At 46.5% G+C, this 22,299-nt stretch overlaps 1 protein-coding gene across 2 annotated transcripts in view; it reads left to right on the top strand.

The window, feature by feature from the left end:
- stox2a (storkhead box 2a) overlaps positions 1 to 22,299 on the top strand; it is a 77,439-nt gene that overhangs the window by 9,991 nt on the left and 45,149 nt on the right. Inside the window, exon 1 of one of the 2 annotated variants that reach the window (XM_061244226.1) lies at positions 17,404 to 17,569. The exons of the other annotated variant lie outside the window; for it this stretch is intronic. Within the exon in view, the coding sequence (XP_061100210.1) occupies positions 17,404 to 17,569 (166 nt within the window). Of the gene's footprint in view, positions 1 to 17,403; positions 17,570 to 22,299 lie in introns of those variants that run through there. 2 annotated transcript variants of the gene reach the window in all.

The following is a 22,299-nucleotide window of genomic DNA, read 5'->3' as shown; positions in this document are numbered from 1 at the left end:
TTAAATATTTGAATGCCTTCTACTTTATTCTAATAGGCAAGTAAGGAGCCTTTACCTCCCTGATTTGGGCCTACATAGTAGTACACTGCTAAAAAAAAAAACAGCTCAACCTAGGTTTTGAAGCGGCTGGTGGCTGCTTGACCAGTTCAGTTCTGGGAGCTGGTAATTTCAAGCTGGTAATAGCTGGATTTTACACCGGGGCAGGTTCTTATAAACACCACTGGGTTCCAGTGATACACAGCAGCCCTCATACCTACAAACACCATAGAGCAGGCCTGCCCAACCCTGTTCCTGGATATCTACAATACTGTAGGTTATCACTCCAACCCTAAACCATAACAAAGCACATTCAACTAACAGATCTATTTGAGCTACTAATTAATACAATAGACTCAGGAGCACCAAATTAGCGCAGTGTGTTGTCCAGAGAGGCAGGGTTTTGGCTGAGAGAACCCCGTCTCATTGCATGAGAGTGCCTCCTCTGGTCCGCCCCGGCAGCATAAGCACACATTCTGCATTCTGCTATATCTTTACTCAGTGAGCACTTCATTAGGTATTTATTACACTTATTTTTTAGACTTATTGGTCTTCTGCTGCTGTAGCCTATCCACTGAAGAGGTTTAATGTGTTGTGTGTTCAGAGGTGCTCTTCTGCATTCCACTGCTGTGATGTGTGGTTATTGGCGTTACTGTCACCTTCCTATCAGCTTTGACCAGTCCGACATTTTGTTTTTTCCCTGCAGGACTGCTGCTCACTGGATGCTTTCTGTTTTTCACACCATTTCCTGCAAACACTAGAGACTGTTGTGTGTGAAAATCCCAGGAGATCAGTAGTTTCTGAGATTCAAACTGTCCTATCTGGCACCAACAATCATTCAACAGCCAAAGTCAATGATTACATTTCTTCCCCATTCTGACATTTTGTCTGAAAAACAGCTGAAACTCTTGACCATGTCTACATGCTTTTATGCATTTAGTTGCTACCACATGATTGGCTGATGAAATATTTGCATTAACAAGCTGGTGTACAGGTCTACCTAATAAAGTGCTCAGTGAGTGTGTATTAGCACAATGCAGCTGTTTTTGGTGACAGGTTTCACTATTTACCATTTTAATAAAGGAAGGGAGGGATTTTGAAGCTGCTCTTGATGTTGCAGTTCATTTATCAATAGTTGAGCCTCTATTGTGTCTTGCGTGTTTGGTGAAATTCATTTCGCACAGAACCTTGGGTGAACACAACACAATATGCGATAGCCAGAAAGAGGCCTTCTGTTAGACAACAATGTCTCTGTGTGTACCGACTCCCTGTTCCTCTCAAGGTTCTTTTGGAAGAGAACATCTTTTAATCAGTCATTTTGCTCCGAATCAAAGTGACATGGTTCAGTGGTTGGATTATTAATAGGCAAAACTTAATGTCTTCTTTAATTACCTTTGCTGTGTGTTATGGACGTTCCGTGATCACCCCTGGTTGTAAGTCTGCCTGTCTGTTCTGTATTTCTTTGAACAGTTTATTGTAACAGTATGTGCAGATTTGAGATGGTCCGAGCTGATTTGCTTTTGGGAAAATGAAGACATCGTTTGAGCAGCTAACTGATAAGAGTGGCGGAAGTGTGCTCCAGTTTTCCCGTGCAGTGATGTGTCCGTGTAGCCCCGGGTCCAGGATGTCCTGACACATTCCTGCTCTGCGCTGGGGTGTGGAATGGAGTTATGGCTTTGCCTCCATCCCTGTCAGGTCTGAACCTTTCCTCCCTGCTTGGCCTCGGGTCATCCCCGGGTGGTCCCCAGTTCACCCGCGGCCTGAGGGCGTGCGCCGCGTCTCCGTCTCCCGCATACTTTCTGAGTGTCATGTCTGCACCGTGACATGGACGTGTAAATCTTCATCTCAGGGCTCCTCCCCTTCGCTCGCGGTCTGTTCGGTCACACGGACACGTCAGCCAGGCGCACCGCGGTCCTCGCTGGCGGTTTGGGGGGGTGGGGTTGCGAAGGGCGGCTCTGCAGCGTGCCGTAGAGCGGGTAACCGGGCAACGGCAGGCCCCCTATCAGGTAGCAGAGCCTTGCTGCCTAAGAATGTGCCGGACTTCCTGCTCTGTGTAACCCACACCGCCTGTCTTTGCCATTGATACTTGTGTGTTTAATATCAGTGGAATGTTTCTATGTTACTTTTAAGCAGAGCCTGTGAGCTTAACTCTGATCACAGAGGTGGTTTCTGGTGGTCAGGAGTAAGCAGTAATGCTAAAAAGCTCCACTCTGCTAAAATTGTTGTACCCCACAAGCAAATCTTGAAATGAGTCCAATGTTGCCAATCGGGTTTTTCTTATTTGGCTAAAATATTATAGAAATAAGATGTACATTAAAACTGATATAATAAAACTATAATAATATAATAGACTGATACAATAAGACTGTTGAGACTCATTATTCGTTTTTTGCAGGGCATAAAGGCAGTCCACTGCTGATGCCATTATTGGGTTTGTGTGTCTCAGTTCTCTGTGTTCATTGCTGGCCTCATACTAATTTAATAAAATATGAATTAAATTATTTTTTTTAAATGGGGTTTCTCCTCGACCAGTACTTATATACTACAATGTACTATAATGTAGCAGGAATCCCTAGTTCAACGTCCGGCATCCCAATGTGAGCTCCAGCATTCCTGCTGCATTAAAGGGAACATGCTGGGATATGGAATGGGCAGAACCTTGTGTTCAGTAAGTGTCCGGATGCAGCAGCAGTCATTTGGGTTCTGCTTGTGTGGCGTTTTTAGAGTTACAGACAGATCAGAACAGACCCTCCTTCAGTGGGGGAAAAGGTCCCTCTTCTGAATCCTCTTTCCCAAGATGCACTCCTTCACTGTCTGTGGCCACAGGGAATCGTGAACTATGTGTTGGGTGTGGGGCTGTGATCTTTGCCCCTGTTGCTGTTCCCCTCCCTCTCGGGGAATGCCATGGACGTTTGCGTATATGGATTCATTCCTCGCTAAGCACATAACTATGCTTGAAAAAAGTTGACAGGATCATCCCGGAGTGAAGGTCATTAAGTTATTACTTGAAAAGAAAATAAACCAAATGTGATTTTGTCCTTGGGGGTCTGCTTTGAAAATGTCTAAATTACACCAGAGATAAAACTACTCTTGACTGCCTGGCTTTTATTTAAGACATCTGTTTAATGTCTGATGTGGTGAAAGTGTAAAGGGTTTCCATCTGAAGTTTTATAACCAGCTTGTGAACTTACAAGAAACTTCCGGAAAAACGCTGCTAACTATTACATTTGAACTCTGGGGAATGAAAAATGATGGTTATCTTGGGTCCAAGAAATGCACTTCAGCGTGTCAGTGCTTTAGCTGAAGGCTGTGTTTTAGTAGGCTAATTGTATGGGTTTAGAAGCACCCCCGTTGATGGAGTGATAAAACGCCCTGTTACCACAGCGATGACCTGACGTCTAATAATCGGTTCTTGTGTTTAAGGTGTGGTTGAACTCTGAATAACTGTTTTGTTTCCTCACACAAACAAACCCTGCAGTTTCCAAGTGCAGGCTTCAAGATGTTTCTGCTCTGCTTTTTAAATATAATTATAATTATAATTATAATTATCTGCAGCAAATATTTTTTTATGCCTTTATACTGTAAATGCACTTTAAATGAGATTTTTCTACTCTTGTTATGTGACCTGGACTTACCCGGCACATTGATCGCAACAACTTTGAGTTATAAATGCAGTGGTATGTCTGCCTTTTGAAGTTACGGTTTACACGCAATGTAAACTTTTCTAAGCTCACATAAAGTTGACCATTAACCCGAGGTTTAAGGTGTTTATTTGAGTTGTTTTATGTGGTTGAAACCTCATACAGTTTGGCTGTCTTTTTTTGTACACTATTGTTCTTAGAAGAAGACTGGGTGTTGTGTTGGCTCCTTCATTCATTGCGAATGCGTATATTGTGACATCATCACTGGAAAGTTCCGCATTCCTTACCTCAGCTCTTGCGTTTTAGTGTTGTTACAGATAAGCCTGACCATTTAGTGCTGGAGTAAGGAGAAAGGCCTCCGATATTGAGCATGCATATTGCCTGTGCTGACCGTGCAATCCAAAGGCTCCCTATTTTCATCTGAGATGTCCTGGTCCTGGAACATCTCTGTCTGACTATAACTATGGACTGATTGAATTGTTCCATTGGAGTGAATTTTTTCTTTACTGGAGTATGATCATTTAAATACTGTGAGTTTTCTGTCTCAGACACTAAATACAAAAGTAGTGGGGAGCTGAAAAAGAAGGTATCTCTTGAGGCTATATCTTCTATCAAGTGTTTGCTGTTTGAGTGATTTGTGAAACTGAGGGTTATCTGCCTGATGTGTGCTTTTTTCCCCTTTAATTTTTGTGAGTAAGTCAAGTCAAGTCAGTCAAGTGTGGACATTTTGTTGGGCGAAGCAGCTGGTCCTGTTTCCACCTTTAACCGACAGTGTCTCTTTTCAGAGGCTGTAGCACTGTACTTGGTCAATGTGGGAGCATTCCTTCTTGGATTACTGGCTTTGTTAATGCCTCTCACCATGGTGCTGTGCCCTTGCTCAGGTTGGGCGGGGGGCAGAGTCCTTGAGGAGTGTGTTCTGCCCATAGGCTTGGAAGTTATTCATCTCATAGTACTCATACATTGTGTTTTACTTGTTCCAAGTACTTCATCAGTTGAAGTCACGTATACCAATAATATTGCGTGCAACCACTGTCCATAATTGATACAGTCATTTTTTTAGTGTGGAATGTAGATATGCTTTTCAGTCACAACATTGCTATGTTACCTGTATTAACAGACTTTGATGTCACCTGAGACTACCTCATATATCAACGTCATCTGAGTAAACATAAATCCACTCATTACTTTTTTTTGACTGCAGAACAGTAGTGTATGACTGACACATTCCTGATCTTTTCCTTTGTTTACAGCCGTTTGTTTAACTTGCCTTAGACTCATTTCTGGTTTGTGGTGCTATGGGCCATCCAAAGCCACACAAAACTGTCAACTGTTGGCATTCCCACTGTTCTGGTGTTGTTTGAAACATCAGGGCCAAGGTGGAAAAGCAGTAAAGCACACCACACTCACTAGTTTTGATGTAGGTCAAACTAGGGGGTTTGTCCGCTTCTCGCGCAGAGCAAGTCATTGTTTTGTGTTTCCATTCTACTCGCTACAAATTGCATAGCTGTGAAACCTCTTAGTCGACAAAAAGAAAGCAGCATGGTTCTGCCCTCTAGTGACAAGTATTGGAACACATAACAATGTATAAAGTTTCTTCCAATATACCGTACAGTGATCCTGACAGTGATAAGGCCGGTTGGTTGATTATCGGTTGTTATCCAATCTCCCCATATCATGCCTGTGTAACCCAAAACCAAAGAAAGTGAACCGGGCAGGTGAGGCCTTGTTTGAAAACGCTCCAGCCAGTTTGTTGACTTGATGTTGGCTCACCCCAGCTCAGTGTACAGGATGTCTGTACTACTGCTGTTGGGCAGAGAACAGCGCAGGAAATGGAAAAATGTATCCTTCGGCCTTCGCTGCCATGCTGAGTGTGTTTTACAATGCCAATCAGATTGCACAGATAATGTAAAATAGTGGGGGGTTTTTCTTGAATACCGGAATGTGAGATTTTTTTTTTCTGTTAACCATCAGAGATAGCCCAGACACAGAGGGAAAGAGGAATGTTGCAAGTCTGCTTTGATTCAGAAGGTGCCCAGTTTTACTGAGACCTTGTCCTTGTCTGTTTCCTGAACAAAAAAACAGAAAGAAGTGAACTGTCTGGCCTGTGGAAGAGCATTGTTGAGGGTCGTTTGGGTTGAAGGATACGACTTTTAAAAATACTACTTTTACTGTGAGACTACAGGAATTATTATCATTCTTATTATTATCGTTCGCGATTTTGTACCATTATTAATATCATGCTAAAGACAAAAATATTGCCTTTTTTATCTTCACAGAATAGGTGCATGAGAATATTTTGTAAAATAAATAAATAATGCTAAAAAGAATGCTAGAGCTAATTATACACTGGCCCTTGTGACTGGCACAGATCTGATATGGATTCTGGGCTGCATCACTGTACTGAGAACCTGTGTGTTAGCTAGATATAGAGACTCATGTCACCTACAAGGGTGAAAAGTAATTGCCAGGTATTAGAAGGATCATGTTTTACGTTACAGCTTTACCATATTGTTGAAAGGCGCCAGGTTTTGCGGCGCTATCTGTTTACAAACAGTCCCCTGCTGAGGCACAGGTAATGTAATACTGACCTTTGACCCCAGTCAGGTGCAGAACAGGTGAAGAAGAAGTAAGGGTGATCATAAAAGGGCCTCTCCTCATCTGAGCCCCGCCCATACTTATGTGGCCATTGTTCAGGTGTGTTTGAAGGACGGTTGTGCAGCAACCTGAACAAGGCCGTACGGACCATTTTCACACTCTGTCAGAAGGTATGTCTGTAATCTTATGTTACTGAGACTTTAACCGGGTCGCTGTGACCACTTTTCACTGGTTGCTGGCTGTGCCCACAGTCACGCAGTATTAATACTTCCTTATCTAAAGCAACGAAAAAACAAAGGCCAGACATTCAATCCAAGAGAATGCGTGGTGTGGAGTAGGCCATTGCATTGTTTCATTCCTGATAGTTAGTGTGTGACGTGCATTACTTCTCTTAGTTAATGTGTGAGATGAAGGTCATCGCATCTTACTTTCCATTTGGAAATATGAAAATCTTTATCTAAACAGCATTTTTTAAAAGTTTTTAAAAGTTCAGGTCTTATTCAGGTTTCAGGTTTCTTTCTTGCTTTAATGTAGCCTGGATATGTTTGCACTGTAGGCTGTTGTAGCAAAGATAGAAAACAAAACAACGTGGGTAAAATGACTGTGTGTTCAGCATCAAGTCACCACCCTGTCAAGTCCCTGACAGTGAGCTCACGGTGGATGTTGCCTGAGCAGCGAATCCCAAAGCCCCTCTACACGAGGCCTCGTGCCGGCCCGTCTGCCTCGCGTGAGACGTCTCTGCCGGAGCTATGAGAGGCAGGGCCTCTGACCTCTGGGCTGTGTCGTCATGGCTACAGCAGTGTGATGTGTTGTGAAGGAGGGTGGGCTGTCTCTGCGGCTGGATTGTGGAAGCCTTTCCAGGCGCGACAGCGCCCTCCTCTGGAACCGCCAGTGTGCGCAATGTTGGCGAGATAGCGGTTCAGAGGATTCTTGGTGGGGAGGCCCAGGTCTCCATTATGAGAGTAGCTGTTTGGTCCCAACCATGGCTGCACAAAACCCACTAAAGAGTGATCATCCCGAACAAACGCTATGCCTGTGAATGTCACACAAAGGGTAGTGCCCTCTGTTGGCCATGAACAACACTGCAATACTTTTCAAATTTCTCAGTTGCATGAAATTCTAAATATTCGAATGATTTAAATATGTTTGACTTGGAAGTTATACTAAGCAATGAGTGGGTTTACGAATAGTTTTTTACTGCTTCTAAAACGCTAGCATGTTATTTGCACTTTGACCCCACAGAAATACTAGTGTAACCACAGTGAATTCCTCTAGAGGGCAGGAGAGGGTAACTTTCATATGGAAAGGGACTGTATGAAAGGTGGATGTATTTTTTCCATTATATGTGTATTTTTTGTTGCGTGTCCAAGTAATATACTATAATGCGCAGTATAAAAAAAGTTGGAAGGAGCCCTTTGTGTTGTTTTTGGACCCTTGCGTGGCTACTTTTCATTAAGAACAGTTTGTATAGACAGGCATGAGTCTGGAGTTACTCACAGTGCTGTAAATGGGTGGTAAATTCAGAATGTATTAATATTTTTACCTTTTTAACCTAATGACTTCACCATTCAGATCAGCCCCAGGCACATTTACCTAGTTAACACTCAGGCTTCAGAATTTCATAGCAGCAACTTAAATTTTTGTTCTTACTTTTTAAGTAAACAAAGTTGTTATAAACTTGCTTTTGTGAAAATGGGTGCAGAGATTCAAATAATCACAATATGCAGTGAGACACAAATTCACAATTCATTCTAGAATTCACAAAGGCACCAATTTTCCTCAGACCCATTGCCCTCTTATGTACAGTGAAGTCAATTATTGTTATAAATTTGTTAATCCTTATGTACACTGGATTAACAAAACTTAAAGCCAAAGCTGATATTACTGAATAATGTCATGCGAGAGGCACAAACACACCGCACTTAAAACTGGTTACACAAAGTCAAGGACAAAGTGGATTGCGGTTAGACTGAATTGGAGGGCTTTCGCTGAACGTTTCTTCAAAAATCGCCCCTACTGTACATGTTACATAAAGTACATTGTTGTTGTATAGTGGAGCACATTAGAAAGAAGAGCATTAAAACACTTTGAAGTGCTGGTAACTTCTGGATGCCGGACTAATTGCATTATGGGAGTTCATAAGCCCAAAATTGCCTTCACCGCCTTCAGCCTCAATTCTGTCTGACTTTGTGAGTCTAAACCCCGCAATAAAAGGGGAATTTCTCCCCTAACCACCTCTGCCCCTTTGGCAAAGCCCTCCTGCTTTTGTCTTCACCAGCCTAAGATCCACAGAAGAGCCAATCTTCTTGTACCAACCTGTCATATAATTTTCAAACGTTGTCAGCTTTTGGTCACATTAGCTCTGATGTGGCCCATTAAGGTGCAATTTGATGCTCGGAGCAGGTCCTTTTGTAAGGCAACACCTTCACCAACCTAAGTGAACTGCGCTAACTCCCGCCCCGGCTCCCTGTGTCCTTTGGTTTGGTTTTTGGCTTTTCTATGGAGAGCTCAGTCCAGACTCCATGGGCCAGTTCCTCAGCTGCAGATTAAGCCTAGTCCTAGACTAAATTCAATTTTGAATGGAGATTCTCCACATAAAATTTGTTTTAGTCCTGGACTTATTTTAGATTTATCTGTGTCTCTGAAACCAGCCTCTTCTGTGCTTCTTTCACTTCATTCAGATGCGGGAAAGCAGGGGGGTTACAGGTAGAAATTGGGGTCATAATGCACTGAGAGCTGTGTTTGGGTACTGAGAGATGAGAGCTGTGTTTGGGAACCGGACTCCTGGCCGCATTGGAGGTTTCACATATGGGTTGAGAGACGGTCACTCTGTGGACCTCGCCAGACGGTCGCACCAGGTTTATGGTTAAGTAAACTTACCTGGCTCCATCTGCAGCCCAAAACACAATTAAACATACAAATAGCATCTGAGAGTGTACAGTGGTAGTTACACAAGCGTTTCTTTTGGTTTGGTAAGTAAGCGCCATTGTAGTTCAAAATGGCTTGTCCTCAATAAGAGAATGATGACTTTCCCCCAGAGAACAGGCTCGTATTTAAACAGGGGATTCATTTGCACCGCATTGAGTCTAGCCTTTTATCTGCGGTTCCCTTTGTAAACACGTGTGCATGTCGTTCGTTACAGTGCAGAAGCTAGTACATGCCCTGTACTATGCCGCTGTGGTTCTGTTCCTGCGTGACTTCGCTGTCTTGTCTGCCTGTATGATCATGCCGCAGTTTAGAAGTACAGCTGTTTTTCCTGGAGGGTTTGTGTGAAATGTCCTCTTCTGTTGGCTGGGCTTTGGGGTTCACCGTGGCGATCCGTAAAAAGGTTTCTTACTTCAAAAAAAAAAAATCCCAAAACTGTTTAGAGATGGGTTGGGTGGGGTGGTTGTACGTACGTGCGGAGACAACAGCTTTTTTGTAAAAGTGTCAGACGTGCCCTGCGGGGCTGGAATATTTAGGCTTTGAAATGTGAACTTCTGAAGAGGGTGCGGACCACAGTCTGTGAGCTGAGGATGATCCAGGAAAGGCTGGGAGTTCAGGGCTTAGCACTGCAACTGCTTGTGTCACGTGATCCCAGATCTCAGTTCAGCAGATGTGCAAATGAACACATCTCAGTACTGTTTACACACACACACACACACACACACACACACACACACACACAGGTGCACACACGCATACACACACACACATATTCGGACACACACACACACACACACGCACACACACACACACACACAGGTGCATGCACGCACACATGCATACACGCACATAAACGCAGACACACACGCTCAGTATTGATCTTTATTTCTGAATGACTGTTCTTACATTGGCTTCATCTTTACCGCTGAGAACAGGGTGCTGGAAATGCAGCCGAAGTCACTACCAGCAAGTTAGTATTATCTTCCCCAGAAAAAAAATATCTCCATCTGTTACACCTTCTTCCTGTCTCATTAGCAGCTCTGTCAGCTGACTGTAGATGTGTGTGTGCTTGCACACGTAAAAGCTCACTGTGTGGCTGTGCGTATCTCTGATCCTGCTCCCCCTCCCAATTTCTTGTCATGGCAATATAAAGTGCTTACTGTAAGAGGCCCAGGAAAGTGTAACAGTCTCCCATGTTATGAGTTGCGTCTCTTAGCCATTATCTTATCTTCACATTTTCCTTCTCCCAAAAAAGTGCAAATCAAGACAAACATGAAGAAGAAGCTTTAAGGCTTAAGTGGTGGGGAGCAGGGAAGGGCAGGAATATCACGGTGGTCCATCTCCAGTCTTAGTGCCGCAGGGTAATATGATGGCAGATTATACTGCCAGTGTAGCGCCCACTGTTTAATGCATACAAAGTAAACCGCCCAGCCTACGTAACTTGACTCATAGGCTTATTTTTTGGCAGAGTGTACTGTAGCAGAGATCTATAGTGTGGTAAAACAGGAAGAGCAAAGCTGGCCTTATCCCGCCTACACCTGACAGCACACCAGTCTCCACCAATCAGGCCTCCGCACTGGGAGAGGGCGACCCCGCAGAGAGCATTCACGGCACTCATATCTGCAGCCCAGGAGACGTGGGCTTTAGATGGATGACTACAACTCCAGGTTCTTCCTGTAAATACACGGTTGTAATATGAGTAATTTGTCAAACCATGGGCAAGGGTGTGTAAGGTATGTAAAATAGTATTTAACAATTTTCTGGATTGAGATGTATGTACACTGCTTGGCCCTCTGAAATACAAGCTGTTTTAGAGTTATGCTTTATTTGACGCATTTTATGTTTAAATATATATTTTTCCTGCCCTGTGTACGATAAACTTTCCTTTAGAGAGCAGAAGTATGGGGTGTTTAGTGGAGAGAGATGTGGCTCGTGTAGCAGATAGATTCTTGTGCTTCACAGGAGGGGGACAGACGTCAGCATAGGTGTGAAGTGCGTTAGCTTAAGAGTGCACCGTGTCTCACTGTAGCTCTGCTGTTCTGTTAACAGCATCCTGGTGTTTCTAATCACAGCCCTGTGAATAAAATGGCACCAGAGGTGGAAAACCCAGCTCCAGAAAAGTCCTGCCCAGTATTTTGTTCCAATCACTTGGATTTGCTAATTAGCACAATTCTCCAGCCAGGAGGTAGAACTAATTTGTGAAATCAGTTGGAGTTCATGGGTGGAAAAAAACATATGGCAGGACTTTTGCTTTGTGACCCCTGGACCTTCCGCCTCTGCTTGGTGCTGGAGATGGGAGCCTGTTTAACCGGCGTGGAAAGCACATTGCCGGTGCTGAATGAGCTGAAGTGTTTTCCTTTCTTTCTCCGCACCGCCTTCCTGCCACTCCCTCCGCAGGCGGCTGCATCCTGGAGTAATTATCTATCGGAAAGGAGCCCTTTGTAATCAAACAGGATTCACCAGTTTTCCACATTTCGCTGCAGTCAGTCCTAAGACCATTCTATACACAGTATTAGGACTGTATTAGGACTGTGGCCAGCCTCTCCAAGGGGCGATGCAGCACAGCCCGCCGAAGGAGGGTTGAGGTTGGCAGAATGGTCTCATTTCACGAGAGCGATCCCTCAGGTGGAGCGGACATCAGCTGTGCATGAACTGCTCAGGTTTGAGAGTGGAAAGAAGCAGCGTGTCGGCTGGATTGACTGGGCAAAGAGACGTGCCCAGAAATACAACTGGGCATTCCAAGTTGGGAGAAAACTTTGGGCCTGGTCCAGAGAAAATGAAATGTCAGGGCATTGACATTGAATCAGTATGCTAGCCCCTGCATGCTGGTGTTGGTAGCTGGATGTAGGTGTGTAGAGGTCTAGGTGTTGTGTATGTTGGCTCAGTACAAACCCAGGCCTAAACTTTGACTAACGGAGTGTCAGTAGTGTAAGTAGTCTAAGAAATGTAATTCATTTAAAAATAGTGTTTTTCCTGTTATTGGAGGAAGAGAGTAATGTATGAAAATGGAAAGAAGTATAAGAAAGCCCTGAAATCCCTTAAAATATCGGGATGTTGTAGCAGTTGGCGAGTAGCTTCTGTTGTGACAGCTGTGGAACTCTTAGGATTTTCATATTAGAAAATCAGCTGCAAATCTTAACATTTCACAGCCCATCTCTTCTCACTCTGGATTCGGACGCTGATCTCTCATCCCGGGCTCCGCTGGAATCTTGGCCCGGCATGATGCGTATACGAGCGACCTTAGAATTCTGGGCAGGAGGAATTTGACTTCAGCAGGGGGCCCTGTCAGCCTTGTCCTGTCTGGGGGGGTGTAAGATGATGATGGGGGCTAAGAGCGTGTATGTGTTGTGGAGGGCTCATTTTTATGTGTTGTCTTTGGTGATTAAATGTTGGCCGAATGACAGTGCTGGGGCCTTTGTTGTGCTTGTTACGGAGAGAGAATGGGCAGGGGGTTAGGGGGGAGGAGGAGGGTTAGTTGAGACTAATTTGGAACACGTTTTTGTCCAACTCTGAGGATGTCTGTTGCCTTGAGGGGAGGAGCTGTTTTTCGGATTCCTCAGATCTTAGATAAAGCCATGAAGTCTGGACATTCTGGACTGATCTGGGGTTGGGGGGTGTTGTGATGGTGAGATCCACTTGTATAGTGATGTGTTTTCACTGAGCCAGTTTATTGGTACTTTCCTCAGAGCTACAACAGCAGCTTTCTGGCTGAGATTGAAAATATTCCTTACCCATAATGCCACGCTGCCAGAATAGAAGAACAAATTAAGTCTGTGAGGTGCTTCTTTACAGGGTATAGGCTCTCTGGAGCTGTGGTCCTGGTCCTGTAGACAAATGGAGTGTGGTAAGGTTCAGTGCAGTGTTTTTTGAGTCTGTACCCATTGAGCAAACGCCGGAATCTAGATGTCTATGAGACGTTTTGAGGTTAGCTACAAAATAATTGGGTTTTACCCAGACATAGCCTGGCTACGTCCTAGCTGGCTAGAAAACTTTTATTTCTGTTTAGAGATTTCCAAAACTGAAGCAGGGTATCCTATGTTCAGCCTATGACTCACACCTTCCTGGGCTGGATGTTTGTGGGTGCACTAGCATCTTCATGAGGCTCCAAAGAGCATCTGAGGACATGGACCTCCTAACCTTCAGGCCTGTTTGTATTTGCACTAAGATAAATGGGCTGACTCAAAGCACACATCGAAAATAACCCATGCAACGACATTCGCAATTCACCGTCGGAGTTGTTCCCTGTAGCTACTGTCATCTCAGCTGTTTGGTTGCTTTCACTCACGGTGATGTGGTTAGACCGGTTTTGAAAACGGGGGCTTGCAGTAACCTACTCTGCGGACAGCTGGGCTGCGATGCTGTCACACTGAGGCCTCTGTCATTAGGTGACTATTGAGGCCGATGTTAAAGCAGCAGCTGCAGGATCCAGGCAGGGGTGCCGTGCCCCTCGTTAGCCTGCTTGCTAAAGCGAGCGTCCGTATGCCTGCGTTCCTACTGGTGACTTTAACTGAAGAGAACAGGACGGCAGTTTTAATAGATATGTATATATTTCATGTGTATTTTGCTAGTTCTGGATGTGATGCTTTGACTTATGGTAGAACCTATGCACTTGTAAATCGCTTTGGATTAAAAGCGTCTGCCAAATGACTAAAATGTAAATGTAAAAAATCAGTTACCACCTGTGTGGTCACCTGACCTTCCACCATGGTCTGGGTAAGTACTCGATTCTGATTGGCTGGAAGGTGTGCCTTACAACCGTTTAATGCTCAAGTAGTTCAGGTCAAGTTTATTGCGTTCTAAATTCCTACACTGCCTGTCCTGTTAACCAACTTATGTAACCATAGCAACATGCTGAAATGGTAGCAAGCCTGGGAAACAACTTTCTAATTAGTTAGTGCCAGCACAAGATGTTTGTATTTTGGGGGCGAATTGCCCCAAAATATTAACAACCCCTTCTTATATTTTAATGTTCCGGTGATTGGCTATGGTGCGAGCGGAATAATCCATGACAAGGTGTGCTTCACTTCGGGTGGTTCTTCGCCTCTGCGTTGTGTGTTGCTGTAAAACCCTTTAACCACACCTCGTCTTGGATTATTCTTGTAAACTCGTAAACACAGAATGTGTTTTCTGTGCGGGACCATGTGAACAGACAGTAGCTTCCTACTTCCTGTCTGAGGCGGGAGGTCCTGTGTGTGAACACAAGTTAACTTGTCATCACTTGTAATTTATTGTCAGCTGTGTCAACATTCTTCAAATTCAGTAGTAGGCCTGCAGCTAATACGACTACTATGCTAGCAGTAATGGTGGTAGTGAATTTAGTATGTGTACTGCAATGTAGTGTGTGGCGTGTGTGTGTGAATGTTTGTTATGTGGATTGGGGTGTATTCTGTGTATATGTGGCTTGTCTATTTGATGTCATTTATAAATTGGGATGTGTGCTGTATAGATCATGAATGTGGGGTTTGTGCATTTAGATGTGTAGGTTCTACATTCTACGACTATTTTAACCAGAACAGACCCAACATTCTTTTGAGTATTCTTCTCCCCCCAGGGAAAAGACACATTCGTCTTCCAGCTCAGACTCATTGTGTTCGGGAGGGGGCACTACAATGCACCCCTGATCTCTGACCTCCCCCTTATTAAAAATGCATTACATCATCCGCGGTGAAATGAAACCAGCCGGGCCAAACCTCAGACCCCTCCTGCTGTTAAAGTGTCAACATCTGTGAGCCCCCCCGGGGATATTTAACTTATCTCTTATTGAACAAAATCTGCAGGACATTAGCATCAGGAATTACTCTGGGAAAATAACTGTTGCATTTGGGTCAAGAATGGATCAAAATGGTGTGAATGTTTTGTTTTTTTTCTACCAGAAGATGGTGAGGTTGTTTTGTTCAGCAGTGTTTTTCTCTGAGATATTTTCTGTTTTCCCGAAATTGAGCGCAGGCTGCTAAAATGCTACAAACTGAAACAAGTCTTAACTTGAGGCAGCCTTGCTCAGTGTGGATTTGTGTGAGAGCTGGAGTATTCTGACTTGCGTGGTGTGGTGTGTGAGCTGCTTCACGGTTTGTCTGGGTCATGCAGAGCACAGAAAGGGCTGCTCTTTCTCTCGCTCCCACGCCGGTTGGCTGCTGTCTGTGGGTTGTGGGCGGGTGGGGGGGTCTCCCTCATTGATCCAAAACAGTTGGGGAGCGTGCTGGTGTGTGTATGCGTTCATGTGTGTGTGCGTGCTTGTGTGTCTGTGTGTGTGATGTGTGTGACCAGCTCCCCTCCCCCTTACGCTGCTCCTATGAGAAGTTGTGCAGCTGTTATTGGGCAGGACTCTGGGGAGAATGCGGGGGTGTGCTACCCCCGGTGGAGGAGACACGGGGACAGAAAGGGCTTTTTAATAAAATAAAGAAATGAAGAAGAACATAAATATGGGAGGAGAAAGGAGAGGGGCGATCCACACAAAGGCAGAGTGCACGGCAAGCGTGTCTTCCCTGGAGGAGATGAGAGCTTTTATTTTTGTGAATAGGAGGGGAGGGGGAGGGGGTGTGGGGAGGTGGGGCCCATTTGCTAAAAAGTGCGTGGCTGTGTGTGTAAACACAGCGTAGGTCTCTCATAGGGTGGGCAGAGTGGGAGCCCGGCGGGGTGGGGGTGAGAGGGGGGGCGCTGTTGGCTTTGCGGAGCGCTGTGTGTGTGACAGGACTTCTCCCCGCCTCACCCTCGCCGAGCAGCGGCTCTCTGACCAGCTCTGCCATTGGCTGAGGGAGAGAGACGCGCTCACACACGCCAGACCCCCGGACCCCCGTCCCTCCAGGAGACAACGCCACCGAGGAGAGAGAAACGGCCGGCCGCGCTTTCGTCATTAGCGGATAAACCTCTTCCAGGACGTATGTAGCGGCTCCAAGGTGCGCGCGCGTGTGTGTGACCGTGCGCGTCTGTGCGGATTTTTAAAAAAGCACAACATTTTTTTGGCTGTTCTTCAGACTCTCGTGCTCTCTTGCTATCACACACACACACACACTCACACAGGCACGCTCACGCACACTCACGCAACAGACTCTTACGCGCTCTCTCTCTCTCTCTCTCTCTCTCTCTCTCTCACGCTCTCTCTCTCTCTCTCTCTCTCACACACTATCTCTCTCACACACTCTCTCTCTCTCTCACGCACACAAACGCACACGGTGGAGTAGCAGCAGCAGCAGCATTGCTGAGGGCAGTAACGGCAGCAGGAGCAACGCTAGCAGGAGCGAGGCTAGCAGGACAGACGCTAGCAGGAGCAGCACAGCGGAGGTGGAGATGGCTGTCTGACCGAGGGTCTCCTTCGTCAGCGCGTCCCTTCCCCCGCGTTTGGATCCCCATCACAGGAGAGGAGTGACCTTGTTGTTTTTTTTTTCGCGTGCAGTTTTTCGACTCCATTCCTTTTTTTTTCGTGCACCAAGCCCCCATTCCATCATTCCGTTTTTTTTTTTCCGCTGCTAATTCCCGCGGAGCGTCGCTATCGGGGGCCGGTCCGCTGGTCCAGGAGGGCTAGAGACTGACAGCGGAGCGGCTCTCTCTCTATCTCTCTCTCTCTCTCTCTCTCTCTCTCTCTCCAGTTGCGGCCCGCAGCGGTTTTTCCCCTGTATGTTTGGGCCTTTTGTTATTGTGCGGCTCGCGGTCGGCTAAGCACTCCCCACGCTCAATCCCGCTATTGTTGGATTCCCACGGCCTTTCACGCGGTGAATCTCTACAACCCCCCCCCTCCATCCCCTCTCCTCCTCTTCACCCCCCCCCACCCCACCTCCCCATCCCTGTTCCCCCTCTCCACAGGCCCTGGGGGCCTCACAATGTGCCTTTCCTAGCACACCAATCCGGGAGCTACGCCGACCGCCAAATGAAGAGGAATGCGTTGCGGGAGGACGGGCGTGGTAGCGGATCAGCGCAGGGAAGGGAAGCGGCCCCACAGCCGTCCGCATCGGGATCGAAGGCAGCCGCCGCGGCAGCAGCAGTAGCGCGTCCGTGAGCGCGCACGCGTGTGTGTGTGTGCGGGGTGTGCGTGCGCCGTGCGCCGAGTGTGTGCATGAGAGGGACAGAGAAGAGCGCTGGTTCCGTTCCGAGCCGCCATGTCTCCCGTGTGACCGGCCCTCGCGGTGCCCCCGCCTGATGTGGGGACGGGTTTGAGCCGCAGGTCGCCCCCCCCTCCCCTTCCCCCCCCGCCCCGCCACGTCCGGCTGCGACCATGAAGAAGACGCGCAGCACCCACCTGCGCCGAGCCTGGCCTAGCTCCGAATTCTCGGACCGGGCCTCGGAAAGAACGCGCTCCCGCAGCGAGAAGGATTACCGCCAGCACAAGCACCACCCCCCACCACTGCACTCCCAGTCGCCCCGCGGATATGTCACGCCAGGTGGGTCACTGGGTACCTTTCACAGGGTGTCAGGCTCTGGGCGGGGGGGGGGGGGGGGGGGAGTGGTTTTTGTCATGGTAATACCGGGAGCGAAATGAAGAAGGGTATCTGAAGTGTTTTTCTCCTCCGGTGTCTTTGGGCAGGACTGGAACTGTTGTGGAGTTTGGAGTGAGCTGAGGGGGGGGGGCTGTAGGGGGCCTGTTGGGTAATGGGGGGGGTTGTAGGGGGCCTGTAGGGTAATGGGGGGATGTTGTTGTCTGCTATTATCTGCTGGTTCTGTGTACAATGGGCTGTACTTCAGAGCAATGCATCGGTACCGCTAGAAAGGAAATTCGGCAGACAGGTGTTGGTGGTACATAGCCGATGAAATTTTGCCGGACAGGGATGGTGTATGTTTGTGAGTGTGTTTGTAGAGAGGGGTTCTGGCTCCTTAACTAGCAATCTTCTCCTTCCCATCTCTGGCCACAACGCTGGCAAGCCAGCCGGGCTCCCCTTGGCGTCGGCAGGGGCAACGGCCATGACGTTAGCCATTGGCTGGCGGGAGAGTGGCCTGCCCTGTTCTTCTGTGCAGCTGAGAGAGCACTCTCAGGTTTATACAGGCCCCATCTCAGCACTAATGCATGCCTCCCCCTTCTCACGATATAGTGGAGATTCTCGCATAAAAAATAGCACGTATGGTGATATCGCATATAGGCCTAATGCTAGTTGGATTTGTCACGTATTACAGAACTAGCTTGTCTTTAGAGAGCGTCATAGCTACCAATCGACCCATAGCAGCAGGTTTGCAAGGGTGTCTGTGTTTCCTGTGGAGGGTAAAGCTGAGCTACAGGCTCTGAGAGGCTGCCTGGGTTTCTCCCCGGCCTCTTTAAAGAGCAACACAAAAGACATACATGAATACGGGTAAATGCCACGGAAGATTTATTCCGTAAACGCCGTGCTTGAATGTGCCCTGGGAATATGGTCGGAGCAATGGGGGGGGGAGGCAGGGTAACAGGAACATAAATCATGGAGAACTGTCAGGCAAATCCATCTGTGTAATAAACGTGTGTGACCGCATGCTTATTTTTGGGGGTTCTGTGCCAAAATGGAAACGCTATACCTGCAGGAGGAATGTAGCCGCTGCTCTGCTACGGATCACACCTCCAGCTGAGTGTGACTGACACCAGTAACTGTGAACCAGGCGCATTCGTCAAGCTTTTCGTGTGCGAATGTCAAATAAAAAACCGCAAGGTGCCAGGTGATCAGCCCTGAAAAATCTAACAGAATGTAAATTAATTAACAACATTCACGCTTCTGTGATGTACATACATGATATGTACAGTGAAATATACATGCAAAATACACATTTGAAATAAATGCATTTTGTACATATCTGTGATGTGAGGGACACACTGAGCCCACTGTATTGATAATGTCATTTGATGGATAATATTTTAAACATCATTCATACAGATACAATGTGTGAATGTGCACATTTCCGATATCTGTGATCTGTACAACATGCATTTTGCAAATATTCTTAATTTAGATAGGGAGTGTGCATATTGTTGATACACAAACTGCATATGCACAATAATAATTATCCCTGTGTTGATATCGATTGTGCATGTATATCTGTGATTTAGATGGACATTGTACAGATATCTGTAAAGGCGGTTGCCTTGCTTGGGGGAACCTGTTCTTTTGTTGTGGAGTTTGCAGAGGGCTGTTTTTGAGGTGACGCTGTAGCTTGTGGTGCTCTCGGTAGCCGGCTGGCTGTAGGGCCTCTGTACAGGGGCTAAGGGCTGGCAGCTGGGGCTGTCCCTACACGCTAATCACGCCTGAGCACAAGGATCAGGTGTCTCCTTTGTGCCGGCGATTGAATGGCAGTTCATTGTGGTGAAAATGTTATTGCGTTTATCTGCAACGAGCGCACCGCAGGCCTGTGTTTTGTTCTCTCCCAGGCCTGTTGCTGTGAAGTGCTCATAAAAATCGATGCTCCGGAGCGTACAGTCAGACGCTTCCTCCATCTCCCAGACCCGGGTTTCATCAGAGCCACCCCCCGCCCTCGGGAACGTGTGGTTTGGTCCATGTGTGTCCGTTTGGGACAAAGAGGAACCGGATCGCCAGGGTCTGTGTTGGGGCGTGGCCAAAAATGGAAGGCACTCCCATGGTTGCCCTGGAAACTAAATTGATGCACCCCGGACAGTTGTCAGTCATAGATCGCTGGAATGACGCATGGGTTGCTTGCTTGCTGGGGAGCAAAGTGCCTCTACGTCCTCCTGGAACCCAAAGCTTGCTTTGCCTGATAGAAAGATATTTGCTTTCAAATTAAGTAAAACACTGTGTGGTGTGCCCTTTGTCCAAAGCACGGGTTCTAAGCACAGATGTACAATCACTGACCCTCTGAACAACTTATTTATGCTGAATCTCTCATGAGGCAAAGCAGGTCCCTGTCAAAGATTTATTGGTGTGTGTCAACAGACCCCATCCGTGTAAGCACCAGAAATGGCAAACCAAAGTATGCTTTAATAGCATAAGTAATTTTGCACCATCACTATTTCTATGTCCTATAGAAGTACACAGTCCGTCTTACATACACAAACACACAAATACATACACACAGCCACTCAAAATTAAACACACAAGCACACATGCAAAGACAAACAGTCTCAGACACATGCACACAGGCATATGCCCGCTAAAACACATACACACTGAAGTGAAGACATTTCCTCACATGGATACGCACACACACGCACACACACACACACCAACTCTTGTATGTTCATACTCACTCACACACACTCTCATACACACAGACACTGACTGGCACAGTGCTGAGACCCTGTCTCGCGGGCTATTGTGAAGTGTGCTTGTAGGGACCCCCCACTCATTAGCGTTAGGGGGCCGGAAGGCCGGAACAGCTTCTCTGTCCCCCAGCGGAGATGTTCGACAGGACAGACAAGGATGGGGACAATCGGTTTATTTAGGCAGAAAGGGGGGGAAATCTGGAGTGCTTTCAGCTTGAAGGATCCCATAGAGAGGAGTCTGAATGGGGACCTGGTCCAGCCTGCCAAAATCTGCATCAGTCCAAGGCCTCTTCATGCTTCCTAGCAACGCACAGGGTCAGAGGTTAAATGATTTGGCCCTTGTTCAGGATGAATGTAAACACGGGCTGAATGACACTGCGGGGAGGAAAATAAGTGACTTGCTTGTTTGTTTTCTCTTTTTTTGCTCTGGGATGGTTTGGGCGGTTTCAGAATGTTCTATAGGTTGAATTTATGTTTTGGTGAAAACACAGTAAAATGCAAACATCTTCCGGATACAGGCCTGGTTCCTTGGCCACTCTTCCACCAAACTTCCACCGGCTGTGACCACCCAGCACTGTCCCTTACACAGGCCTAGACTGGCTGGCTCCCCCACAGAAAAGTGAAACAAAACCAAGCCAGGAACCCTTCTGCTAAAGCACCGTTTGTAGTTGAAGTGGTTTGTAGTATGACTCTTTAAAAACAGATTGTTTGTTTTGTTTAGTTTGGTTTCTTGCTTTTGTTATGTGGCCTGGCTTTCATTCAACCCTAAGTTGCACATGCAGCCCAGAATTCAGCAGGGTGTCCAATGTGGCCTAATGTGGTCCCTCTGTTGACAAGATGAAAAAAAGGTTTCTTTCAAGGAGGAGGTTTCTTGGTCTTTTGTGTGTTTGGTGAGGATTTTTAGGGGTCCTGTGTTTTCCCTCCCTCCCCTGGCCGAACGCACCCATCCGGATCGCTCTGGATGGTTATGGCCTCTCACTGTCGATGGAGTGGAACGTCATTCCCGGGAATCTCCTGCCCTCTCCTATGCAGTCTCATTCACTTTGGTTAGATGTGGGCCTCTTGTCTGCAGCTGGACTGCAGTGCTTTGTCTTCAGAATTAAAGGAAATGAATCCAGGTTCTATTTCATTTCCCGTTTTTTTTGTCAGGCAAGAAAAAAAGAACGTTTTGGTCATTTTCAGTGAGTACCTTAAGTGTAGCAAAATCAAAAAAAATAACAAAATGCAACCTCTGCTCAGAGCCACTGAGGACAAAAACGCACACTCGTGTGCATGATACGTGGCCCCCTTGTTTTTAAAAAGAGGATTGTGGTTCTGGAACAGGAGATGACATCACCTCAAGAGTCAGGGCAGAGTTTGATTGGTTCCCTTGAGGTAGAGACTGGAGTGTCAATCAAGACTCTCATCTAGTTACAGCAAGGGACCTAGGATTTATTCCCTGCTCCAATCACGCCGGTCACCTCTATACCACCTCAGATTAGGACTTTGGTAGCTATGGTACCTGGCAGGCAGGGAGATCCTACTTGCAAAGAGCTTGGTGGTAGTCGGAGTTTCAACCTTCATAAAATTCCCCTTTGCCTATTTTGGAGGAACCAGCCTTGAATCAGACTGCCTTTCAGTTGCCCCTCTTTCTATTTTAGTTTGACACATAGTACTTAATCTGGGTGTGAATGTGACGTAGATTTTGTGTTGAGCACACCAGAGGCAGTCCAGGTTCAGAAAGTAAAAGTCCTCCCTGGTATTTTATTTATATCACCAGGATTTGTTGTTTATCGCAGTTCTTTAGCCAGGAGGTACTAATTAGTGAAATCAGCTGGCTGAGGTTGTGGGTGGAAGAAAAACATGGCAGGAGTTTTACTTTCTGAATCCTGGACTTTCTACCTCTGCAGTACACCAACATTTCTGACCCGTGCCAAAAAATGAAATGGATCAGATTTG

The sequence above is a fragment of the Conger conger genome, chromosome 6, assembly GCF_963514075.1.
Source record: "Conger conger chromosome 6, fConCon1.1, whole genome shotgun sequence".
Classification (NCBI taxonomy): domain Eukaryota; kingdom Metazoa; phylum Chordata; class Actinopteri; order Anguilliformes; family Congridae; genus Conger; species Conger conger.
This window is presented reverse-complemented; position numbering and strand designations above follow the sequence as displayed.